The sequence below is a fragment of the Neoarius graeffei genome, chromosome 7, assembly GCF_027579695.1.
Source record: "Neoarius graeffei isolate fNeoGra1 chromosome 7, fNeoGra1.pri, whole genome shotgun sequence".
Lineage (NCBI taxonomy): Eukaryota > Metazoa > Chordata > Actinopteri > Siluriformes > Ariidae > Neoarius > Neoarius graeffei.
In genome coordinates, this window is record NC_083575.1 from 31,766,292 (window position 1) to 31,793,125 (window position 26,834).

General features: G+C 45.5%; 2 protein-coding genes across 9 annotated transcripts in view; one reads left to right on the forward strand and one right to left on the reverse strand.

Annotated features, from left to right (window-relative positions):
- The window catches only part of lrrfip2 (leucine rich repeat (in FLII) interacting protein 2), a 240,862-nt gene extending 237,795 nt beyond the window's left edge, over positions 1 to 3,067 (reverse strand). For 7 of the 8 annotated variants that reach the window (XM_060925518.1, XM_060925512.1, XM_060925513.1 and 4 more), the window contains exon 1: positions 2,720 to 3,067. The gene's annotated coding sequence lies outside the window, so the exon portion shown is untranslated. Of the gene's footprint in view, positions 1 to 553; positions 634 to 2,719 lie in introns of all 8 variants that reach the window. The other variant, XM_060925510.1, reaches the window with a different exon arrangement.
- A 5,050-nt stretch (positions 3,068 to 8,117) lies between these two features.
- On the forward strand, positions 8,118 to 9,515 carry LOC132888834 (zinc finger BED domain-containing protein 5-like). Its single transcript, XM_060924928.1, has one exon. The coding sequence runs from the start codon at positions 8,118 to 8,120 to the stop codon at positions 9,513 to 9,515; it is 1,398 nt and encodes a 465-aa protein (XP_060780911.1).
- The last annotated feature ends 17,319 nt before the right edge of the window (positions 9,516 to 26,834 follow it).

Genomic DNA, 26,834 nt, shown 5'->3' on the forward strand with positions numbered 1-26,834 from the left:
TCACACTCACATTCACACCTACAGTCAATTTAGAGTCACCAGTTAACCTAACCTGCATGTCTTTGGACTGTGGGGGAAACCGGAGCACCCGGAGGAAACCCACACGGACACGGGGAGAACATGCAAACTCCGCACAGAAAGGCCCTCGCCGGCCCCGGGGCTCGAACCCAGGACCTTCTTGCTGTGAGGCGACAGCGCTAACCACTACACCACCGTGCCGCCGCCTGTCGTACCAATATGCCAAAATATGTATTATGCATCTTGGGACACCCCTTTGCTCCAACTTAGCGAAGAGTTTATGATGGTTCACTCGATCGAACGCCTTAGAAGCGTCAATAAAGCCCGCCAGCATTGTTGACCCCTGCCCTCTGTACTTTTCCACAGCTTCTTTTAGTGCATAAATACACATATCCGTACTGTGCTTACTCTTAAAGCCAAATTGGTTATCAGTAGTGCAGATAAGGTCCCCAAGTTTGTAAATTAAGACCCTTTCTAGCACTTTAGACAGTATGCTGGCCAGAGCAATAGGCCGATAATTGTCCATACTCCCTACCTTGCCAGCCTTGTCTTTAATAACTGGAACAAGGACAACGGTCAGCATAGAATCTGGAAGGATGCCGTGTGTCATCAACCCTGTAAGACATATGGATAGTAAGGCCCAATCCCAATTCTAATTTCTACCCCTACCCCTCCCCCTTCCCCTCCCCTCGGCCCTTCCCCTTGAAACTGAGCTACAAGGGATAGGGCTTGAAATTCAACCCTTACGTATTGGGATAGCCCTTCAACGATCGCATACGTCATCGCGTACCTCTGTCAGCGTTTACGTTAGCAAAACGCGACCAAATGCGTCATTGGCTGCGACCAGCCGCTACAGTCAGAGCCAGAGGCAGAACCAGAAATCTCTGCTGGCAGGGTGTGATTTGTTAACTAACACCACTGAATGGGATATCTTTGGCGCTTCGTGCACCACATCCGACCGAATGAGGTGTCAGAACACTCATGTAAACAATAAAAGCGAGAATAACAGAACAAAACGTACGCAGTCAAGCAACCGAAAACAATACTCACTCCCAAAGCTTTTTAGCAGCAGCTTGGATTTCAGAAATCGCTGCTCATTCTCAGCTCGAAAGCGAATCAAGCGGCGTGTTTCCTCTGGATAACAACTTAAAACACGTAAATAATGGAGAAAATACATTTATGACAATCTTTCGCCGCGGGAACCGCCATCTTTCTGAAATCCGCATGAAATCTTGCTGAAATCCGCATGGCATTGTGGGAAATCACTCAAACCCCTTCGTTCGGAGTCAGCTCCAGGAAAATCTCCGTTTGGAGGGGTACAGAAGCCCTACCCCTTCCCCTACCCCTCCGCGTTAACTGGGATTTGGATACCCCTACCCCTTCACGTGAACGCGCAAAATGGAGGGGAAGGGCCAAGGGGTTGGTCCAAGGGGTGAAATGGGATTCGGCCTAACACTGCTACCCTAGGGCTAGCTAGCTTCAGGTGCTCTGCAGTGATATTATCCAAACCACATGCTTTGCCATCAGTTAGCTGCTTTATAGCTTGGAAAACCTCAGCGGGGCAGATGTGTACCACCTCCTCCTCTATATTACCTGTACAGTAAGGTTCACTTTTAATGCAGTTGAATAGAGCAGCATAATGCTGCCTCCATAGTTCTGTGATGTTTTCCACACCGGATACCCCTTCAATGTTACATGGCAGTGGTGTTTTCCCCCTATTTATGTTTTTGACTTCTTTCCAAAAACCAATGACATTATTGTCAAGCAGTTCCCCAGCCATGAGGTCTGCTCTCAGGGCTTGCTCATGTTTACCCACATAACGCACTGCATATTTGTATCTAGAATTAATATATGGATCATCGGGAATTACTTTTTATATGTTATAAAACATCGCCAAAGATGTCAAAAACGTGTCATCAGACCTTTAACCGCGATTTCGATATCTTACCGCCATATCGCCCAACACTAGCATACCTAACTTAACACGACACTCACAACTATAGCACAGAGTCATGCAGTTCAGCCCGGGGTCAAACAAACAAACAAACAAACAAACTCCCGAAAATAAAACTAACAGACTAGACGTCTCTATCAACATAAATGTCCAGGAGATTTAAATAAATAAAGACACAGACAGACAAAGCAAAAAGTGTCCAAAGTTGTAGGTGCAGCATTAAAGACTTCGATGACTAAAGACTTACAGATGAAAATCAAATCGACTCCCACAGAGTTACACCGATGAGGGATTTAGATTTACACAAGAGAAATACACACACGAACACATTTTCTCCTCTTTACATCACTAGACGAGTTGATATGACACTCAAGCAGCTCTTGTGTGTCCTAATATAGCCGCCTAGCTTTTTATGAACCTGTACTGGGACAAGTCGGGACACCAAGTTACAGCCACAAACTACACAAGAATTTCACAAAGAAGAAGAAATAAATAAACTGGCCAAATTCCCTGACTGAGGACTTTGCACCTGGTTTTTCGCCTCATCAACCAGTGGTGTCTCCAGCTATTATTAGCGAGCTAGCTACCCAGTTTAGCTGTACACACCAAGATATAAATAGCGATAGGTAGTACAGGGAAAAACATGGATTACGGTAAGAGTAACGAGATTTCCGTCCAACCCTATCATTACAAAACTTCACAGGGAAATGGAAACCTTTAAAACATTCAGGAAAGAAGAAGTTTTACCTTTTTCCGGCACTCCAGTTAAATTAGACGTTTATATCCATCCAGTACTGGCCTGTCCAACGAAATGTCGGCTCAATCCCACAAAAGAGGTTAGCAATAGTTAGCTGGCTGGCTAACGTTCGCTCCAACTGGCCTAATACTCCAAAGCAGTGTGTGTGAGAGTTACACTCCTGAAGTAAACTGGCTCTTTTGACTTCCGACGCCTTCAGAGTGTCCTGTCTGTCCTCTTGAGAAGGCTAATCACCCGGATATTTATGTGGTTTCAGAACATGCCTGGACCAACAAACACTTCTTCCTTCCCCCTGCCTGAGACTTGCCCGATGCAAGGGACAGATACACTGTACCGGAAGTAGGTTGAAGCCTGAGGAGCATTTTTTGTGTGTGTGTGTTCACGCATGCGCGCGTTTGTGAGTCTCCACTGTTTGACAGGTTTGGAGATAAAGAGGACAGAGAGCTGTGGCTAATTATAGACAGGACAGTGTTGGTTTTTAATGAATAAAGTTCATTCATTCATTATCTCTAGCCGCTTTATCCTGTTCTACAGGGTCGCAGGCGAGCTGGAGCCTATCCCAGCTGACTACGGGCGAAAGGCGGGGTACACCCTGGACAAGTCGCCAAGTCATCACAGGGCTGACACATAGACACAGACAACCATTCACACTCACATTCACACCTACGGTCAATTTAGAGTCACCAGTTAACCTAACCTGCATGTCTTTGGACTGTGGGGGAAACCGGAGCACCCGGAGGAAACCCACACAGACACGGGGAGAACATGCAAACTCCGCACAGAAAGGCCCTCGCCGGCCACGGGGCTCGAACCCAGGACCTTCTTGCTGTGAGGCGACAGCGCTAACCACTACACCACCGTGCCGCCATGAATAAAGTTGTATTTTAATAATAGAAAATAATATACAGTGCCATCCACAATATTGGCACTAAAGATGAGTAAAAATGGTTAGAAAAAATCCACCTTTTACTGAAGCAGCTTCATCTCACACTGAGAAAATGGAGGGGGATCCAACCTTTATCCACCCATCATCGCTTATCCTTTTCTACAGGGTCGCAGGCAAGCTGGAGCCTACCGGTATCCCAGCTGACTATGGGCAAGATAAGTCACCAGGTTATCGCAGGGCTGACACATAGAGACAAACAACCATTCACACCTACGGTCAATTTAGAGCCATCAATTAGCCTAACTGCATGTCTTTGGACTGTGGGGGAAACCGGAGCACCCGGAGGAAACCCACGCGGACACGCGGACAACATGCAAACTCCGCACAGAAAGGCCCTCGCCGGCCCCGGGACTCGAACCCAGGACCTTCTTGCTGTGAGGCGACAGCGCTAACCACTACACCACTGTGCCGCCATGAATAAAGTTGTATTTTAATAATATAAAATAATATACAGTGCCATCCACAATATTGGCACTAAAGATGAGTAAAAATGGTTAGAAAAAAATCCACCTTTTACTGAAGCAGCTTCATCTCACACTGAGAAAATGGGGGGGGATCCAACCTTTATCCACCCATCCATCCATCATCGCTTATCCTTTTCTACAGGGTCGCAGGTAAGCTGGAGCCTACCGGTATCCCAGCTGACTATGGGCAAGATAAGTCACCAGGTTATCGCAGGGCTGACACATAGAGACAAACAACCATTCACACCTACGGTCAATTTAGAGCCATCAATTAGCCTAACTGCATGTCTTTGGACTGTGGGGGAAACCGGAGCACCCGGAGGAAACCCACGCAGACACGGGGAGAACATGCAAACTCCGCACAGAAAGGCCCTCGCTGGCTGCTGGGCTCGAACCCAGGACCTTCTTGCTGTGAGGTGACAGTGCTAACCACTACACCACTGTGCCGCCCGATCCAAATCTGTGAAGAAACTCAGTCGTCCAGGTACATAGTAATCTGTGGTTGGTTGAAGAGAGCAACTGGACTTGCTTGACGATTCTTGAAAACGTTTCGCCTCTCCTCCGAAAGGCATCCTCAGTTCTGTCTGACTACTAGGGAGTATCCAGTATTTATCCTCTCATGGATCATCATAGAATCCGAATCAGAATGCTGATGGCTGCATTGTAGGTGGCTGATAAGATGTCATAGACACCCACCTCTGTTCAATGATGGTCATTCCAGGTTGGCAAAAATGAACGATCCACTCTGGCTAAGATGTCTGCCAGTTTTCTGGAAGTCCTCTCATACTCCCACACCAGTCGAAGGGATCTCATCCCAAAGTGCGTAGAAACATATCTGTGAAGAAACTCAGTCGTCCAGGTACATAGTAATCTGTGGTTGGTAGACTGGTGCGGGAGTATGAGAGGACTTCCAGAAAACTGGCAGACATCTTAGCCAGAGTGGATCGTTCATTTTTGTCAACCTGGAACGACCATCATTGAACAGAGGTGGGGGTCTATGACATCTTATCAGCCACCCACAATGCAGCCATCAGCATTCTGATTCGGATTCTATGATGATCCATGAGAGGATAAATACTGGATACTCCCTATTAGTCAGACAGAACTGAGGATGCCTTTCGGAGGAGAGGCGAAACGTTTTCAAGAATCATCGCCCGATCCAAACTTTAATTGAAATAAATTTATCCATGGGTGGCACGGTGGTGTAGTGGTTAGCGCTGTCGCCTCACAGCAAGAAGGTCCTGGGTTCGAGCCCCGGGGCCAGCGAGGGTCTTTCTGTGTGGAGTTTGCATGTTCTCCCCGTGTCCGCGTGGGTTTCCTCCGGGTGCTCTGGTTTCCCCCACAGTCCAAAGACATGCAGGTTAGGTTAACTGGTGACTCTAAATTGAGCGTAGGTGTGAGTGTGAATGGTTGTCTGTGTCTATGTGTCAGCCCTGTGATGACCTGGCGACTTGTCCAGGGTGTACCCCGCCTTTCACCCGTAGTCAGCTGGGATAGGCTCCAGCTTGCCTGCGACCCTGTAGAAGGATAAAGCGGCTAGAGATAATGAGATGAGATGAAATTTATCCATTCATCCATTATCTGTAGCCGCTTATCCTGTTCTACAGGATCGCAGGCAAGCTGGAGTCTATCCCAGCTGACTATGGGTGAGAGGCGGGGTACACCCTGAACAAGTCGCCAGGTTATCGCAGGGCTGACACATAGAGACAAACAACCATTCACACTTACATTCACACCTACGGTCAATTTAGAGCCACCAATTAGCCTAACCTGCGTGTCTTTGGACTGTGGAGGAAACCCACACAGACACAGGGAGAACGTGCAAACTCCATACAGAAAGGCCCTCGCTGGCCACTGGGCTCTAACCCAGGACCTTCTTGCTGTGAGGTGACAGTGCTAACCACTACACCACCGTGCCGCCCAATCCAACCTTTAATTTAAATAAATTTATTCAGAGAAAAACAAATCCCTCTTCAATAAATGGTTATTTTCAACAAAAAAAGTGCCCCTATTATTGGCACCCCTTGAAATTTGATACATTTGAGTTGACTGGAGTGTGTAGAAACTTTCAAGCTGTAATCCATGACTTCCTGATTAACTGGGGAACAAAGATGAGGTGACACAGAGGACAAATTCCCTTAGTCATCCATCGACATGGGAAAGATAAACGAACACACAAACCAAATGAGGGAGAAGTGTGTTGAACTTCATAACTCAGGGAATGGTTATTTAAAAAAATACTCACCTGCCAATGCCAGTTTCTACTATTAGAGCAATAATAATAAAAATAAAAGTGGACGTCAACTGAAAAGGTTATAAACTTGTCTGGAAGAGGACCCAAGTTTATTTTGCTCCTATGTACAGTGAGGATGGCAAGAAGGGGGGAAAAAAGGATGACTGTTGGTCAATTACAAGAAAAAAATAAAAATCTTGGGGTTTCCAAGTCTCCAAAATCACCATCAAACACCACCTCCATGCCAACAGAGTATTTGGAAAGTATGCCAGGAAAAAAAAGTCTCAGTTAACTACAAACGTAAGTGTCTGAAGTTTGCAAAATGCTACTACAACTTCAACTGGAACTGTGTTCTATGGTCTGATGAAACAAAAATGGAGCTTTTTACCAATAAACACTCAAGGTGGGTTTGGTGCAAAAAGAAGGATGGCTATAATGAAAAGAACCCTATCCCAACTGTAAAATATGGTGGGGTTCTGTGGTGTTGTGGGACTGTTTTTCCTCCAAAGGCCCTGGAAATCTTGTTAGGGTACATGGCATCATGGGCGTCACCACCATTGAATGTGAAGGAGACGTGTCCCCTTCACATTTCATAATTCTTCGTTTGGACACCCCCCCACACACATTTAACATAAAATATTAGTTCACCCAGTGCCATTTCTATTGCTTCATGAAAGAATCCATTCCACTTGATTGATAAGAGAATACACATACCACTGAAAATCCACTCCGGGTTTTCCGGGCATTACCTACAACAACTCACCGCACGCAAGTGAAGTGAATCTCAGTGCGGGCAGAGAAATGTTGGTGCAGCTGCTCGAAAGTGGAGGAGGTAACGTCCGCCCCACTGCCACCTCACAATGTCTAGCTTTTGCTAAAACCTTATTCTTTTGTTATATGCCCTCAAAATTAACCCTAGGCCACGTTAATTAATGTTCAACTAAACAATGAAATAAGCTTAGCCTAATGGGGTGTTCTTGGTTGATGATGAATTGTTTGCAATATTTGCTCCCTCCCCAGACACAATGGACATAAGGAAATTCTTTACAAAGAAGCGGAAAGTCAGTCAAAATTTTTCCAAAGGACAGGGTTTTTTTTTTTGTCCCAATGGAAATGTTAGTGCAGTTAGCTGGCTAGTCAATGTTAGGCGATGTATCAGCTAGCTCAGGGCTTTTCAAAGTGTGCCCCCCCCCCCCCCCCCCGGGGGGGCGCCAGAGTTTTTCAGGGGGGGCGTAATGTGAGGAAAAATAAACCAGAATAAGTTACTATTGCGGACATTTAGTGAACTTCAGCTAGCCTTTGCCAGAGACAAAATGGATAGGTTTTTAGTACCTAAAGCTACAGTGAGTGAGGAGACAGAGTCTGGGCCAAGCAAAAAAAGAAGGAAGTATGACCACGATTATTTAAAGCTTGGATTTTCATGGACTGGATCTGAAGATACTCCACTGCCACAGTGTGTTGTCTGCCAAGAGGTGCTAGCTAATGATGCTATGAGACCATGTCAACTCTGGCGTCATAATGAGACCAAACACCCAAGTTTGGTGACCAAGCCCTGGGAGTTTTTTGACAGGAGGCTAAATGAACTGCGGTCACAGCAGAAAGTAATTCATACTTTTAGAACTGTAAATGACAAGGCAACTGAAGCATCATATCATGTGGCGTTACACATAGCTAAAGCAGGTAAGCCCCACAACATCGGCGAAACATTAATCTTACCTGCTGCTAAAGATATGTGTTCAGTGATGATGGGAAATGCTGCTGCTGTCAAGCTGAATGCCATACCGATGTCTGATAACACCATCCAGCGCCGCATCTCAGACATGGTATCAGATGTTAAGGAACAGGTTCTGGATGCTATTCGTGAGAGCCCTCTCTTCTCCATTCAGCTGGATGAGTCTACCGACGTCGCTAACTGTGCTCAGTTAATGGTGTATGTGCGCTATATTAAAGAGCTCAGTGTCGAGGAGGAGTTTTTGTTTTGTTATCCTCTGCCAACTCGCACTACAGCAGGAGAAATATTCAAGGCTTTGAATGATTTCATGCAGGAGAATCGTATTGATTGGAGCCGATGTTGTGGAATATGTACTGATGGCGCAAGGGCAATGACAGGCCGCCACAGTGGTTTGGTGAAGCAGGTGCAAGCGGTTGCCCCGGCCGTTGTTTGGAAGCACTGTATCATCCATCGCCAGGCTTTGGTGACCAAGAAGATGCCAAAAGAGTTGCGCGCGGTGCTGGACGAGGCAGTAAAAATTGTTAATCTAATTAAATCACGTGCCATGAATGCTCGTCTCTTCTCCGTCCTCTGCAATGAGATGGATGCTCACTTCCAACAGCTGCTGCTGCACTCCGAGGCCCGATGGCTGTCCCGGGGCAAGGTCCTCACCCGCTTGTGTGATTTGCGCGAGGAAGTGCTCCTATTCCTTGCCGAAATCAGTTCTCCACTGGTGAAGCATATGCGGGACATGAACTGGATTGCAATGTTGGCATATCTTTCTGATATCTTTGACCGAATAAACGCACTGAACACCTCTCTGCAAGGCAAAGAGAGCCATGTCTTTTTGGCACACAATCGAGTCTCTGCATTTAGGAAAAAGTTGGACTTGTGGTGTGCTCATGTTAAACGGGGCTCGGTGGAAATGTTCCCGACGTTGGAAGATGTTGTGGAGAAGGCAGGGCTGCAACTGGACACTGTACAACAGGTGATCATTGCGCATTTGGAGGGGCTGCGTGAGCAGTTTGCAGAGTATTCTGGAGAGGAGACCTTAGCAAATCAGTGGGTGAGAAATCCATTCTCATTCCCAGCGACATCCAGTGATGCACTAACAGTGCAAGAGGAAGAGGCCCTTGTCGAACTGAACTCTAATATGGACTTGAAAAAAAAGACAAGTGAAGTGTCACTTGCGCACTTCTGGCTGTCTGTGGAGACCGAGTTCCCCCACCTCTCCAAAAAAGCGCTTCAGGTACTCATCCCGTTCACATCTACATACCTGTGTGAATGCGGTTTTTCCGCATTAACATTGATCAAAAACAAGTACCGGTCTAGCCTGCAGGTAGAGGATGATATACGTTTATTCCTGTCAACAGTGCGTCCCCGCATCAGGCGCCTGTGCATATCAAAGAAGCAAACTCATTGCTCCCACTAAGATGAGGCAAGAAAAGGGGTTGTGGTGATGTGAGGTGTTAAAAAAGAAAATGTATTAAATGTGGGGTTTTTTAAAGCACATGTTTAAAATGTGTAAAAAAAAGAATGTTTTTAGCACATGTTTAAAATGTGTAAAACAATATGTTCTAAAAAAGCACAGATGTTTAAAATGTGTAAAAAAAAGATGTTCTAAAAAAGCACAGATGTTTAAAATGTGTAAAAAAGATGTTCTAAAAAAGCACAAATGTTTAAAATGTGTAAAAAAGATGTTCTAAAAAAGCACAGATGTTTAAAATGTGTAAAAAAAAATGTTCTAAAAAAGCACAGATGTTTAAAATGTGTAAAAAAGATGTTCTAAAAAAGCACGTTTAAAATGTGTAAAAAAGATGTTCTAAAAAAGCACAGATGTTTAAAATGTGTAAAAAAAAGATGTTCTAAAAAAGCACAGATGTTTAAAATGTGTAAAAAAAGATGTTCTAAAAAAGCACAGATGTTTAAAATGTGTAAAAAAGATGTTCTAAAAAAGCACAGATGTTTAAAATGTGTAAAAAAGATGTTCTAAAAAAGCACAGATGTTTTAAATGTGTAAAAAAGATGTTCTAAAAAAGCACAGATGTTTAAAATGTGTAAAAAAAAGATGTTCTAAAAAAGCACAGATGTTTAAAATGTGTAAAAGAAAAAAATAAAAATGTGTACAACAACCTCATCTCTCAAGCCACTTTATCCTTCTAGAGGGTCGCAGGCAAGCTGGAGCCTATCCCAGCTGACTACGGGTGAAAGGCGGGGTACACCCTGGACAAGTCGCCAGGTCATCACAGGGCTGACACATAGACACAGACAACCATTCACACTCACACCTACGCTCAATTTAGAGTCACCAGTTAACCTAACCTGCATGTCTTTGGACTGTGGGGGAAACCGGAGCGCCCGGAGGAAACCCACGCGGACACGGGGAGAACATGCAAACTCCGCACAGAAAGGCCCTCGCCGGCCCCGGGGCTCGAACCCAGGACCTTCTTGCTGTGAGGCGACAGCGCTAACCACTACACCACTGTGCCGCCCATGTACAACAACCATTTTTTTAAATATGAATGGAACATCAAGTATAGCAACAACAAAAATTGTAAGGGGGCGCTGTTGTTTATTTGCTCTCTGAGGGGGGGCTGACTCTCCCACACTTTGAAAACCCCTGAGCTAGCTTAATGTTAGCTATCATTTAATTCAAACCCAGTAGGCCTGCCTTATTGTAATGCCAAGAATGAGGTCAAGTCTGCTCTGATGATATTTATTGATTCCCTGTTGTGATTTGAAGAACTTGTTTTGTCTGGTCTTTGCCAGTTTTCTGGAAAGTAAGATGGGAAATCGGTGTATGGGGAAGGAATAGTAGAAAGGAAAGCAATGGAGAGAGATGGATGTTATTCCAGGTGGATTGTGAAGGAAAGGGGGATAAAAGTGATGAAGTGGTAGAAATTGTGGTGGCACCAATGTAAGAAGGCGTTATATCTATAAATGTATTTGTTATACTAATCTGTAAATGTTACTGTCGTACCACCATTGCATGTAGGTTGACGAAACTGCACTTGTTCATTGTGTGAAGTTCTCTTTTATGTGTCGTTGCTTGACACAGTGTAATTTTGTGTTATGAAGACTGCATGATGCCATGTCATTTTTGTTATGAGTATCACTAAATCGGAAAAAAGTAAAATGCATGCACTGAAGTCACTGTTGGTGGTGAACAAAATTGCAACTGTTCATTGTGTGAAATTATGAATATTCTTATTTTTAAACATACAGTTGAGTGTCACTATTGCTTGGCCCAGTGGCATGTTGTGTTACATCTAAAACTAAATAAAAAAGGAAACACAAAATAAAAAGTACTGGCTAGTGGCCTAGTGGTAGTGTGTCCGCCTCTCGATCGTGAGTTCTATTCACGGTCGGGTCATACCAAAGCCCATCATAAAAATGGTACCTACTACCATCTGGCAAGGCACACTGCAATACAGATGCCAGTGGGGAGTTAAACTGTCGTGGTTACCAGAGGACTAGCCCCCCACTGTAATGCTAGCTAGCTATGTAATAGGCGAGAGGCTGAGGGCTGCGGAAATGGAGATCGGCACTGCCCGATGCGCCACATGGCGTGGGAAGGACTTGACTTGATGAGATGAAAATAAAAAGTAAAATGCACCCATAAAGTTATTGTTGGTGATAAATTGTGTCACATTCATCTCGTTATCTTAGGCGTAGCGGTGGGTTTAAAAACAGGCTGATGAATATATGGACTAGTTGAATGAGGACTTATTGTTGAGTCTCTAAAATAGTCATTGAATTAAGTGACTTTTGTAGGTAAAATTAGGTGTTTAACAACCTGTTAAAAATACACCAGAATGCAGGAAATGGCATCTAATTAATTAAAAATGTTCTGGGGGAGGACAGTGTGTGTCCCCCCCCACACACACACATTAAAAATGCTTCTAACGCCCCTGCATGGCATCATGGACTCTATGAAAAAAAACAGGACATTTTAAATTAAAATCTGGCTGCCTCTGCCAGTAAACTAAAACTGGGTCGCCACTGGATCTTTCAGCAGGACAATGATCTGAAGCATATGTACCAATCAACACATAAATGGTTAGTTGACCACAGAATCAAGCTTCTGCCATGGCCATCTCAGTCCCCTGAACCCCATTGAAAACCTGGGGGGTGAACTGAAGAGGAGAGTGCAGAAGGGAAGGCCGAGGACCCTGGATGATCTGGAGAGATTGTGTGAAGAGGAATGGTCTCAGATACCCTGCTCTATATCTCTAACCTTATAAAATGTGATAGGAGAAGGCTCAGTGCTGTTTTACTGGCAAAGGAAGGTTGTACAAAGTATTAAATGCAGGGGTGCCAATAATTGTGAAGCATGTCTTTTTCATCTCATCTCATTATCTCTAGCCGCTTTATCCTTCTACAGGGTCACAGGCAAGCTGGAGCCTATCCCAGCTGACTACGGGCGAAAGGCAGGGTACACCCTGGACAAGTCGCCAGGTCATCACAGGGCTGACACATAGACAACCATTCACAGTCACCAGTTAACCTAACCTTCATGTCTTTGGGGGAAACCGGAGCACCCGGAGGAAACCCACACGGACACAGGGAGAACATGCAAACTCCACACAGAAAGGCCCTTGCCAGCCCCGGGGCTCGAACCCAGGACCTTCTTGCTGTGAGGCAACAGCGCTAACCACTACACCACCATATGTCTTTTAAAATTTATTTCAGTTGAAAGGTTGGATTTTTCTTCTTTTTTTTCAGTGTGAGATGAAGCTACTTCACCAAAAGGTGTCAAGGACCAGACAGGAGAGGAGATCAAATGCACTCAAACCACAGTTTAATAATAACAGGGGAAAAGGGAGAATGTGTGTGAAGTTCAGTGGCAGGAGGACTGAGAGGCAGGGATGGCTGGTGGGAGCATCTGAGGTCTCCCATCCAAGTACTGACCAGGCCCGACCCTGCCTAGCTTTTGAGATCAGACAGGATCAGGCATTGTCAGAGAGGTGTGGCTGTAGGCTGACAGCACTTGGGTATCAGGCAGTCTCCCAGCAGTAGTCCCTCAGCAAGCTGGAGATCAGGCGAAGGTACAGGAGAGGCAGGCAAGAGGCAGAGTTGACAGGACAGAAGGCAGATCAGGTTACCGGGGCTGGAGAGCAGACAGAGTCAGACGGAACAGAATATCGTCAAGAGTCAGAGTAGTAGGAACACAGAGCAGGTTATCACGCTGGAAGTTGCAGACGATCTGACACTGAGGCTTGGGAGAACTGCAGCTTAAATACACACGGGGGGAAGCAGGTGATCGGTAACAGCCAATGACAGTCACTGAAAGTTAATAAGAGGAAGTGAGAGCGGGCGTGGCCGGTAATGCTGAGTGGAGATGTACCTGAAGAGAGAAGCCCACAGGTAGGACCATGACAAAAGGTGGATTTTTTTCTAACTCTTTTTACTAATCTTTACAAGGGGTGCCAATAATTGTGTAGGGCACTGTACTTTAATAATATTTGGTACATTGCTCATTTTGATGTCTAGCTTGTTGTACTCATATTATAACTAACAGTCCAATATGAGTGAATGAAGTGATGGCATAAACCAAGGCAGCTAACACTAGATAATTTCACAATAATGTACGATTAACTGTATCACCTTGGTGAATATTTGTGAGTTTGTTATGGTTAGCCAGTTACTCCTTTTTATAAGGCTGTTTTTATTCAGATTTTCACAAGAAAGAGAATGTGATCAACTGCAGAATTACAATTAAACTGCAAACATCCATGACCACATTCAAACGTGCACAAAGACCCTGCCTACCCTCAGTCATCCTCACCCCAGTGAACCCCCCATCCACCACACAAGGACAGAGAGAGAGGAGTAGTGGAGAGAAGAACAACAAAAACTAACTAACCAAACAAACAAACTGGCAAATAAATTAATTAAATATTTTTAAAGCAGCCATGTACAGTCAAATAGAAATAGAACAAATAAAATTTTTGTTAGTTATTTGGAAGTTCAAGGACTATTGTCCTTGAACTTCCAAATAACTAGCAAAAATAACTAACCTTTGAAAAAAAATTGTAAGGAAAAGGTTCTCAAGTCTGAGGAAAGTCTTGTGTGTTTGATCTGAACAAGAATCTAAGTTTATCTAAACAAAGAAAATCAACAAATTGCAGCTAACCAGCAGTCATGAGATGGAGGAGCAAGGTGTTTCCATTTCATTCAAATAGTGATTGCCAGAAATACATGATATCAGGGCAGTCACAAAACATGTGCTATATCAGCAAGAGTCTAGGGAAATAGTAGGCTCATGAGGAGAACATGCAGGAATCAGGTGTAGCAGCACAGTCTGAAAATGTCTTAGACCCTGTCCACACGTAGCCGGGTATCTGCTAAATCGAAGATATTTTTCTACGTTTTGGCCTGTCATCCACATGAAAACACATCAAAAACGAATATTTAAAAAAACTCCGGGCAAAGTGAAGATTTTTGAAAACTCCGTGTATGCCTTTTCGTGTAGACAGAGATAACCTGAGTTTTGCGTTTTAGAACGTCACAATCTGCGCCAAAAAAATGACAACAAATCTGCCCTGACGTCAAACGTGCGACCTTTGTTTACTGCAGAAGCCAGATTAAGCATGGACAAAGAGTAATGGATCGGAGTAGTGCCTTGAAAGCGTTAATTATTGTGCAGGCAGCATGAGAGGCTGGGAGTGGCCCCAATGAGCTTGCAGAACTTCTTCCAGAGGTGAGTGGAGAACTGGGGACCTTCGTCAGACACAATGTTCATAGGCAGACCGTGAATCCGGAACACATGGTTGATAAACAGTTCTGCTGTCTCTTTAGCTGAAGGCAGCTTAGGGAGGGGAACAAAATGAGTAGCCTTAGAGAAGCGATCGATGATCGTCATGGTGCAAGTATTTCCCTTGGAACTGGGGAGGCCAGTGACGAAATCCACCACAATGTGGGACCAAGGATGCCGAGGTACAGGTTAAGGTCTTAATAGTCTGACAGCAGGTTGGTTGCTTGTCTTGTTTCTGGAGCAGACATCACAGGCCATCACAAAGGTCCTAACATCTCGCTGCATGGTCAGACACCAGAAGCATTGCTTGAGGACAGCAAGGGTCCAGGCTGCCCCAGAGTGACAGGCAAGGAGGGAGCTGTCCCCCCACTGAAGCACCTGGGAGCACATGCAAGGAGGCATACACAGACAGTTGGGTGGACCATTACCTGGTCCTCAATCGCCAGGCAGGGCATTTTGGACATCAGTTTCTATGTCAAGCTGGGTGGCGGCCACGAGACAATGGGCAGGGAGGTACCTTGTTGAGAATCTAGAGAAGACTGCTTAGAAAGAGCATCTGGCTTGACGTTCTCAGAGCTTGGTCTAAAGGAGAGTACAAAGTTGAAGTGGGAGAAAAGCAATGACCACCTGGCTTGACGTGCGTTGAGGCATTTAGCAGACCTGAGGTACTCGAGGTTCTTATGATCAGTCCATATGATGAATGGAATCTCAGTCCCCTCCAACCATTGTCTCCACTCTTCCAGGGCCAGCCTGATAGATAGTAGTTCTCGATCACCAATGCCATAGTTGCATTCTACTGGAGTCATGAGATGAGAGAAAAATGTGCAGGGGTGCACCTTGTTATCCCTGGCTGACCTCTGGGACAGGACAGCTCCAATGCCCATGTCTGAGGCGTCCACTTCGAGGATGAACTGAATGGTATGGCCTGGGATGATGAGAACTGGCGCTGTGGTGAATCCGCTCTTAAGAGAAGAGAAGGCACTCTCAGCATGGTTGGTCCATGAGAAGGGGTGCTTACAGGATGTGAGTTCGGTCAGGGGAGCAGCGATGGTGCTATAGTTCCTGATAAACTTCCGATAAAAGTTAGCAAACAACAAAAAGCGCTGCAGTTCCTTACAGGAAGAGGGAACAGGCCACTTAGAGACTGCTTTGACCTTGTTGGGGTCCATTTGGACCACCCCAGGAGAAATCATAAAGCCCAAGAAGGACACAATGTGCTTGTGAAACTCACACTTCTCTGCTTTGGCAAAGAGTTGGCTCTCAAGGAGTCATTGCAGGACCTGTCTGATGTGGACCCAATGGACTTCCAATGAGGGGGAGAAGATGAGGATATCATTGAGATAAACAAAGGCAAACTGGTTAATGAAATCTCATCTCATCTCATTCATCTCATTATCTCTAGCCGCTTTATCCTGTTCTACAGGGTCGCAGGCAAGCTGGAGCCTATCCCAGCTGACTACGGGCGAAAGGCGGGGTACACCCTGGACAAGTCGCCAGGTCATCACAGGGCTGACACATAGACACAGACAACCATTCACACTCACATTCACACCTACGGTCAATTTAGAGTCACCAGTTAACCTAACCTGCATGTCTTTGGACTGTGGGGGAAACCGGAGCACCCGGAGGAAACCCACGCGGACACGGGGAGAACATGCAAACTCCACACAGAAAGGCCCTTGCCGGCCGCGGGGCTCGAACCCGGACCTTCTTGCTGTGAGGCGACAGCGCTAACCACTACACCACCGTGCCGTCCTAATGAAATCTCATAAGACATCATTGATCAGGGTTTGAAAGACAGCAGGGGCGTTAGTGAGGCCAAACGGAAGAACTAGATATTCATAATGGCCCATAGGAGTGTTAAACGCTGTCTTCCATTTGTCTCCTTCTCTTATTCGCACGAGGTGGTAGGCCTTGCAGGAGGTCCAACTTGGTAAAAAACTGAGCCCCGTGAAGTAGCTTGAAGGCAGTGGGCATGAGTGGTAGGGGATAGCAGTTCTTGACAGTGATCGCATTAAGTCCCCAATAGTCAATGTAGGGCTTGAGAGATTTGTCTTTCTTCTCCACAAAAAAGAACCCTGCTCCAGCTGGAGAGGATAATGGATGAATAATGTCAGCTGCTAGAGACTCTGAGATGTATTTATCCATGGCCTCCTGTTCCAAGGAGAAAAGAGAATAGATACAACCAGGCCTGGAATTTCATCATTTTAGGGGCAAGGCCACTTGGCCTTTTGTGCTGTCAATTTTTTGAGGGCACCAAGGCCAAAAGCCAGGTCACCAAGGCCATAAAATAAAACAATGATTTTAAGTTCACGTCTATAATGAATTTAATTTAAGGACTAATGACTCTTCTGAGGAAGACTGGAGTCTCAGTCAAAACTATCAAGCAGGTAAAGAAACATCTCCTACACTATTATGCCTGAAGATAAGAAAATATTGAACACATCTAAACTTATCAATCCATCACCCACTTCAAAAATTGTAAAACTTATTAAACCTATATCCTCCCATAATTTTGTTCAATTGACACCGAATGTGCAAGAGCATCTTCAGACTGTACTACTACGCAGATTTTTGATTAATCAAAATTGAGCCTGGAGTACATCAAAATGTTTGCCTGTAAATGGAACATATACTAGCATGCAGGCTACTGATTAACCCATAAGAGCCCAGACCGATTTCTCAATCAAGGAAAATTATTGAGGAAATAAAATGAACTAAATAGACGACAAAGAAAACATTTCCGACCTTTTATTTTTTTAAATAGCACTTTCATGTCTCAAGATCTGAAATATTAAATTGCAAATTTGCAGAACACTGCAACACTGTTACACTGTTAACCCGAAAGTTCATTCTATGCAAACAGTTTGAGTAAATTCCACTTTTAAAGATTATTTTTATTGCATTACTTAAACAGTATGAGTATATGAAGAGTATATGAGACAGTCTTTGGGTGTACTCATTTTTATATTTTTAGCATAATTATTACTGGGGGGGTAAATGAATAAAAGTAAATGTTAATGTTGTAATGACGCCAAAAATAATGAGAGAAAATCTCTTGCGATGGTGATCTTGTCAAGATGGCAGCAGTTACACTTCAGTTAAACAGCAAAAAGAAACATACAATACTAGTAACAAAACAATGCTAACTGCATAGATTAAAAAAGTGGCTATGAACAGACAATAGCACATATCACGTATCATATTACGGCAGGAACAAGCAGTAGTAACATTCATGACCTTAAGCTTAAAGCTCGACAAAGGAAAAACTTGACAGCAAGCTAATTAGCATTTGTTACCGGCTACAGTCGGTACTCGGCACGTTAAAAGTGGGTCAACATTGTAACGACATAACGTTACTGTACAAGCAATGCTTATTTAACGTTAACAAACTTAAGCCCTATATGTTTAAATTCCTATCTTATTCGTTTGTTAATTTATCACACAGTCTTACCTCAGTCAACTTCTTCCCTCCTTCTGTGAAAATTCAACGTCTCAGACGCGGACACAAGTGGGCGGGGATGCGTTTGATTAAGTCTCCTGATTGGCTGGTGATAGATTGGTGTCAGTATAGCACGTCGGAGCGGTTCATGCCAGGCTCGAGTCCGATCCACCACTGATGAGTTGCCCAATAAGAATCCAGAATGTCATCAAAAGACGTAATTTTTTCTCAATAGACGCAGGTGATGTTAAAGCCTATTGGCAATCATGAGGCAGACTACAAAACTGCAGGGCATCAAGGCCACTGTGGCCTTACGGCAGATATTTTTTTCCAAGGGCACAAGGCCAAATTGAGAGGGCACGAGGGCCATGGCCCTCGTGGCCCTCGTGAAATTCCTGCCCTGGATACAACCCCTAGGAGATGTAGTTCCAGGTAACAGCTCGATGGCGCAATCATAGGGCCGATGTGGAGGATGAGAGGTGGCGTGAGCCATGGCTAAGGAGCACTGTGAGAGGAATGAATGGCAGGTACTGGGTGCACCATCATACAGCTGTATAACAGGTACTCGAAGCTCACGGGGGGAGGCAGGAGCGGCCACTTGACTGGTTGGAGCTGATACTGATTGGTCTGTGATTGAAGCCTGAAGGCTCTCCATCTGTGAGGAGAGTCTTCATAGGATATTGGTGATAGAGGACATGCTGTGGCGAACAGCTATGATCTCTTGCTGATGGGATCCAAGAACGGAGCCCTGCTTAGCCAATGCAGATTTGAGAGCATCGTAGTCTGCTGGGTCCATGATGTGGTGGATAAATTCTGTCACAACCTGGAGGTCATGGGAACAGATTGGACCCAATGAGCAACTACTAGAAATGAATTGAGGCATACCTGATGAGTAAGCTCGTGAGGAGAACAGACAGGAAGCAGGAGCAGCAGCACAGTCCAAAAATCTCTTCGCGAAATCCCGGGAAGGCAGAGTAACAGATGACAATAATCCCAGAGGAAAAACGGAGCCAGAAAGAACAGAGTCCTGAGTCAAAGTCTCAGTCACAAATATCAAAAATTGGCAGGCAAAAATCTTAGTCCAAAAAGCATAATCCAAGTCGGGAAACTGAACCTGAGCGTGAACTTAACAAAACTTACGGCAAGTATTTATCTGCGTTGTGTAATTATCCTCGGTGTGTTTATATAGAGTGGATAATAGCAAATGTCTAGCAGGTGTGCTAATGTAGCGCAGGGAGAACAGGGAAAACATGGAGTGGAGCGCCAAGATGCAGACCAGGATTTGGAAGTTCCGGGTTGGATCGTGACATGGGGTGACAGTGGCAAGGAAAAACTCCCTCAGACAACATGAGGAAGAAATCTTGAGAGGAACCAGAATCAAAAGGGAACCCATCCTCATTTGGGTGATAACAGATAGCGTGATTATAAGTAACTTGCTTCTATAACGGTGTCCTATGTAGTCACAAAGTACAACTGTGTAACCAGGAAATTCATTATAATTTTAACATGAAGTCTGTTTTATTGAAGTTATAAAATGTTCATTGATGGAGACTTTAGTGCAAAACTGTTCATGACAATTGCAGTCCTAAAGTTATCATGATAATTGCAGTCCTAAAGTTATCATGGCAATTGTAGTCCTCAGTCATTATTGCAAAACTGTAAGTGTCCAGAGCCATCTTCCAAGTGAGACTTTCGACTGTGCATATGGGGCCATCTTCCACAAGAGCAATATGATGAGACTCCAGCCAAATGTAGGGCATCAAGATGGATCAGGCAGGTCAGGTCATTAACAAGCATGATAATGTGGTTGCTGTGATGTTTACTGATACAGATGTGGGTGAGCAGTGTGTACAGCAGAAGACTCTGTACATAGCCCTGGGGGGTTCCGGGTGACTGAGATGGATGATCTGTGGTAGATCCTGACTTTGTAGTCATCAGATCTCAACCTAGTTGAACACCTCAGTGGGGGATTTGGGGACTGATTTGTTAGACAGCACTGTCTAGCATCATCATCAAAACACTAACTGAGATTACTAGAACAAACTCTCTGAGTATTTCCACTTTTTTGTATAGCTCAAGGAACAGACAGTCTCAATATAATGGAACCTGAGTGATGACTCTGTGCAACTAGCAGACAGTTGGTTTAGCTTGTTTGTCTGCTCCCTGGCCTCGGCTCTGGATTATCTCAAATTAACTAGGCCTGTTCTGAGACTATGAGCTATGCTGCAAGAAATGAGAGCAGCACCTTCCCGAGTGGATGGATACCTTCCTGAGTGGGATGGATACCATCCCGCTCTAACAGGCCAGCCTTGCCTGCGAAACTACTGCAATTATCTATAAAGCCCACACTGAAAACAATCTCATTACAATAGCATCTGTCAAGGGGTGGGATATACAAGTGTTTCAAAAAATTTTGTTATTATTCCACAACAGAAAGAATGGCAGGAAGAACTGAAAATAGTATTTACAAAAAATACATAATTGAATACAGAAATAAATGCAGAAACTAAACTAAAAGAAAACTGTACCGAACACTATTGTTACCAAATATAGGATAGGCCTAGATATCATCTCCAGTGCTCATGGCTCGTATACTATAGGTTTTATAGGAACACTCTTCTGCCAAAAAATTTTTTGTCTACCCTGAAAAGAATAATAATAAAAGAATAACTCTTACCACTTTCTTCAAGATTCAAGATTCCTTTATTGTCACTGCACCATACAGTACAGTGAAACTGAAGCGTGCAATCCGGTCAGTGTATTCATACAAACAAGCAGAACTCCAACCGTTCAGCCTTTTGCAGACTTTCTCAGGTTCTGATACCAATCTCTCTTCAGCAAGGGTCTCGCTACATGACGTTCTCTCTCTCTCTCTCTCTCTCTCACACACACACACACACACACACTCTTCCCCACGTATGCAACTCTATGAGCCTGACCTTTGTGACCTTAGGCAGGCAAAGGATATTAACCAGATATTAGGTATGTGGAATACCCCAGCGTTATGATGTCATTGCACAAGCACTTTCCTGCATGTTTACAGTATGACGGGATTTTATTTTTTTCAGGGTCGAGAAAATTTTTGATGGGGGGACCAGGCTGAGACACAGACTCAGAGAAGGGTGGCACATTTAAAGAACATGGAAAAAGTAAAACAGTACAAATTACAGCTCTAGGTTCTAGGTAATAAAAAATAGCCTCAATGAGGTTGTAGCTCATACCGGCCAAGATGCACATAAAATCATAAATATGACAGGTGGCACCACCACCTTGACAACTTTTATGCACACCCACCTGGGAAACATTGTATGTGAGTTTGATTGAAATCTGATCAATCCTGTAGGAGAAGTAGCAATTTTTATGTGGATGGACAATGATGACATGTGATCGCATAAGCTCATCCAGCCTGGCCTGCGGCTGGATGAGCTAAAAACTGTACATTTATAACCAAACTGTTCATTGTGAACACTTTCACACCCATACATTTTTTAATTTCTCTTTTTGTGTTCACTTCTTTTTCTGTCATTGTAACATAGTGTTCCATGACTCTCCACATTAAACTTACCCAACTTCAAGTTTACTTATTTATGCCTTTGTTGTCCTTTCCTGCACCAGCAAAATTATCTAAATAACACCATCTTGTTAACTTTGGGTGTGCTCTATATTTATTCCAATAACCACATGGTGCAGGTACTGTACAGTGGTTCTAACTTAATATTAGGTCAGATCTTCCACAACCAACAATCAGAAGGATGAATGCAGATTACATTACATTAACGGCATTTATCCAGAGTGATGTACAACATACCCAGAGCCACCTGGGGGTTAGGTGCCTTGTTTGAGGGCACTTCAGCCATTCCTGCTGGTCCAGGGAATCAAACCAGCAACCTTTTAGTCCTTTTATTTATTTATAGGGAACTGGAGACAAGGGGTTTGACTTGAGAGACATGGAAAGTTGGGTGAATATGGTGCATGGTTATGGGCAGAAACAGTCTTACAGAGCAGGGATTAATTACCTTGGAGACGGGGAACGGTCCTATGAACCTGGGAGCCAATTTGCAGGAGACCATCTTGAGGGGCAGGTGGCGAGTGGAGAGCATTACTCACTGCCCCACCTGATAGATGGGAGCTGCCGAGTGGTGTTTGTCAGCTTGCTCTTTAAACATCTTAACAGAATGTAGGAGCTTTTTCCTAGTCAATGCCCACGTTCTCCTGCAGTGGTGCACAAACACCTGGGCAGAGGGCATGGCGACGACTTCTTCTTGGATGGGGAAGAGTGGTGGCTGGTAACCCAGAGAGCACTGGAAGGGGGAAAGACCTGTAGCAGAGGTGGGTAAGGAGTTGTGAGCGTACTCTATCCAAGGAAGGGTCTTGCTCCAGGAGGCAACATCCTTGGACACCATGCACCTGAGAGCCACTTCCAGCTCCTGGTTGGTCCGTTCCGTCTATCCATTGGTCTGAGGGTGAAAACCTGAAGACAGACTGTGAGAAGCACCAATGAGTTTACAGAAGGCCTTCCAGAATTGAGCAGAGAACTGGGGTTTGCGGTCTGATGCGATGTCTGAGGGGAGTCTGTGTAGACAGAAAACATGGAGTATCAGCAATTTGGCGGTCTCCTTGGCAGTGGGAAGCTTGGGCAGAGGGATAAAATGAACAGCTTTAGAAAAAACGTCAACAACAGTGAGGATACAAGTATTGCCACCTGAATTAGGGAGTCCTGTGATGAAATCCAGGGCTATGTGTGACCATGGCCGGTAGGGAACAGGAAGGGGTCTCAGCAGGCCGGCAGGGGGTCTGTTGCCAGTCTTGTTCCTGGCACAGATGTCGCAAGCTGCCACAAACCTCTGGACATCCTCCTTGATGGACGGCCACCAAAAGCATTGTCGGATGAGGGCCAGAGTCTGGGCTGCTCCTAGGTGGCACACCATTCTGGAACCATGACCCCACTGCAGCATCTGTGCCCACACAGAAACAAGAACAAAAAGATGGTTAGGAAGTGCATCACTGGGCCTTGGGTCCTGCTCATGGGCCTTCTGGACCAGGGTTTCCACCTCTAACAGAGCGGCCCCCATTAGACACCGTGGAGGAAGGATGGTCTCAGGGGAGGTTGGTTCCTCCTGGAGGAGAGAAAATATTCTGGACAAGGCATCGGGCTTACCATTCTTTGAGCCTGGGCGGAGGGAAAGTGTGAACTTGAAGTGAGAAAAGAAGAGAGACCATCAGGCCTGATGAGAATTGAAGCGGTTGGCAGTTCTGAGGTATTCAAGATTCTTGTGATCTGTCCATACGATGAAGGGAAGGTCTGACCCCTCCAACCAATGTCTCCATTCTTCCAAGGCCAGTTTAACAGCCAACAGTTCCCTATTGCCAATGTCATAGTTTCTCTCAGAGGGGGAAAGCCGATGAGAGAAGAAGGAGCAAGGATGAAGCTTGTTGTCACTAGCTGATCTTTGGGACAATATAGCCCCGACCCCTGACTCCGAAGCATCGACCTCAACTACAAACTACCTAGACGGATCTGGAATGGTGAGTATAGGTGCTGACGTGACCCTTCGTTTGAGCTCAGAGAATGTCTTCTCAGCCCCTTCCCCCCAGCTGAAAGGGACCTTGGTGGAAGTTAGAGCTGTGAGGGGCCCAGCCACCATACTAAAGTTCCTGATGAATCGCCTGTAGAAATCCATAAACCCAAGAAACTGCTGGAGTTCTCGCCGAGAGAACGGGGTGGGCCAGTCAGCAACTGCCTTGAGTTTCAGGGGGTCCATCTGAATCTGTGTAGGGGAGATAATGAAACCCAGAAAGGAGACAGAACTTCTATGGAACTCACATTTCTCAGCCTTAACAAAGAGTTTATTTTCCAGGAGTTGTTGAAGGACCTGCCTGATGTGGATGCGGTGTTCATCAAGGGAGCAGGAAAAAAATCAATATATCGTCCAGATAAACAAAAAGGTTAAGGTAGTCCCTCAGGACATCATTAACAAGGGCCTGGAAAACCGTGGGAGTGTTAGTCAGGCCGAACGGAACCACAAGATATTCGTAGTGGCCCATGGGGGTGTTGAACACCGTCTTCCATTCATCCCCTTCCCTGATCCTCATGAGGTGGTAAGCATTGTGCAGGTCTAGTTTGGTGAAAATCTGGGCTCCCTGGAGTAACTCAAACGCCGTAGACATGAGAGGTAGGGGGTAACGGTTCTTGATGGTGATGTCATTTAGCCCCCGGTAATCAATGCAAGGGCGCAAGGATTTGTCCTTCTTCTCCACAAAAAAGAATCCTGCCCCTGCAGGAGAAGAGGAGGGATGAATAATTCCAGCTGCTAAGGACTCTGTGATGTATTTATCCATGGCTTGCCTTTCAGAAGGAGAGAGAGAGTAAAGTCACCCCTTAGGTGGTGCAGTCCCAGGGAGAAGGTCAATTCCACAGTCATAGGGCCTATGGGGAGGAAGGGAAACAGCTTGAGACTTGCTGAACACAGGTTTTAAGTCATTATACTTGGGAGGCATGCTAGAGAGGTCAGGATATTCACCAGTGGTGGGCTGGAGCAGCTCAGCATGAGGGAGGGCAGGTCTCAGGCATGACGATAAACAGAATTGACTCCATCCTAAAATGGTGTTGTTAGTCCAGTTGACATGGGGGTTATGTAGAGTTAGCCAGGGCAGACCAAGAACTATGGGCACATGGGGATTACTCATGACAAAAAACTGGATGGATTCAGAATTGTTGCCAGAAATTCTTAAGGTGACCAGGGCTGTTTTATGGGTGATAGTGGTCAGACCAGTACCGTTAAGGGTCAGGACAGTGAGGGATGGGTTCAGAGCCAGTAGTGGAATCCCCAGGCACTTGGCGGTGGTCGAGCAGATCAGGTTTCTGTCAACCCCTGAATCAATGAGTGCCTGGAGGTCATGGGACTGATTGCCATGGATAATGACCACTGGGAGTAACGGTCAACCGGTAGGGGGCTGATTTTGGACATTGCCCACCAGGCCCCTAAACTCACTGGTGGGCTCTTCCCTTTAGAGGGCAAGATTGGCAGAAGTGCCCCAGCTGTCCGCAATAAAAACATGCCCTCATATCCCTACAGCGCTGTTGTTCCTCAGGTGAGATGCGGGCTCGGTCTACCTGCATGGGCTCAGCGGAAGAAATGGGGGGCTGAGGGGGAGCAAGACAAGTCCGAGTTCTCTCTTTCAACCGCTGTTTGATCCGTGAGTCAATACGACTGGCTAGGTCCATGAGACTGGGGAGATCAGGTGGCAGTTCTCGTGAGACCAGCTCATCCTTGATGGAGTCTGACAGCCCATTCAAAAATGCATCAGACAAGGCATTCTCATTCCAGCCACAAGATGCCGCCAAAGTGCGAAACTTGATCGCATAGACAAAAGTGGACCAGGCACCCTGCCACAGCCCCATGATTTTTCTTGCTCCCTCTCTGCCAGACAGGGAGTGATCGAAGGTTCACCTCATCTCCTCTGTGAAACCCTTGAAGCTGGCGCAGCATGGTGCATTGGCATCCCACATAGCTGTTCCCCACTCCCTAGCTTTGCCAGTGAGGAAAGTGATGGTGTAGGCCACTCGGGAATGCTCTGTAGGGAAGGCCAGTGGTTGAAGCTCAAGGGTTAGCGAACATTGAGATAAAAATGAACTGCAGGTACCTGGTTCTCCATCGTATGGCTGTGGGGCGGGAAGTCTTGGCTCTCTGAAGAGGGCTGGAGCAGGAGCTGGAAGAGCGGTAGGTGGAGGGGGTTGTGTAGGAGCAGACGTTACTTGAAGCTGTTGTAGCTGAGTGGCAAGAAGATTGAGAGTGTCAGAGATGGCGACAAGGTTTTGATTCACCTGTTGGATGTCCTGTTGGTGGGTCCCAAAGAGAGCTCCCTGTCTCTGCACCGCTGCTCTTAGCTGGGCAAAATCTGCTGGGTCCATGTTGGCCAGACTGTGCTGTCAGAAATAGCGAGCTGAGGTGAAGTGAGGATCCAAGAGCAGACTCAAGACAGGCAGTGTACAGAGAAAAGCTTCTTTAATGAAGTAGAGGGCAGAGGTACAGTAGGGCTCAGGCAAAAATCAGTGGTCAAAAAATGGGCCAGGAGGTCAAAAACACAGAGGAGCAGGTGGGCACGGTCAGGGACAAAAACAGGACAGAAAAATCTTAACAAAAATCGAAGAACACAGGGGCAAGGGAAATCCACACAGAGGAAGCAAAAACACAATCCAAAGGAACAAGCAGGTAAAACAGGGGCAAAAACTAGACATAAAACTAGACAAAAAACAAGGAACAATTCAGGCAGGGGGAATCAAGAAGACACAATACCAAAGGGTTGTAGCAAGGCGAGGAAAGTCTACGAGAGACATTCTGGCAACTGAAGTAGCTCCAAACAGTTCTTCAGAAGGCCCTGGCTGATGGGAGAGGAATGGTAGCAGGTGTGGGAGTGCTGCTTCAGAGAAAATGGCCTTCAGCAGGGCAGGACTGAATTCCTGTCCCGGATCTGGCCTGGAGCTGGCATGGAAGTCCCACAAACTCAGGCATGGATGGACTGGACTGTGACAAGAGGTGTGGATGTGAGTG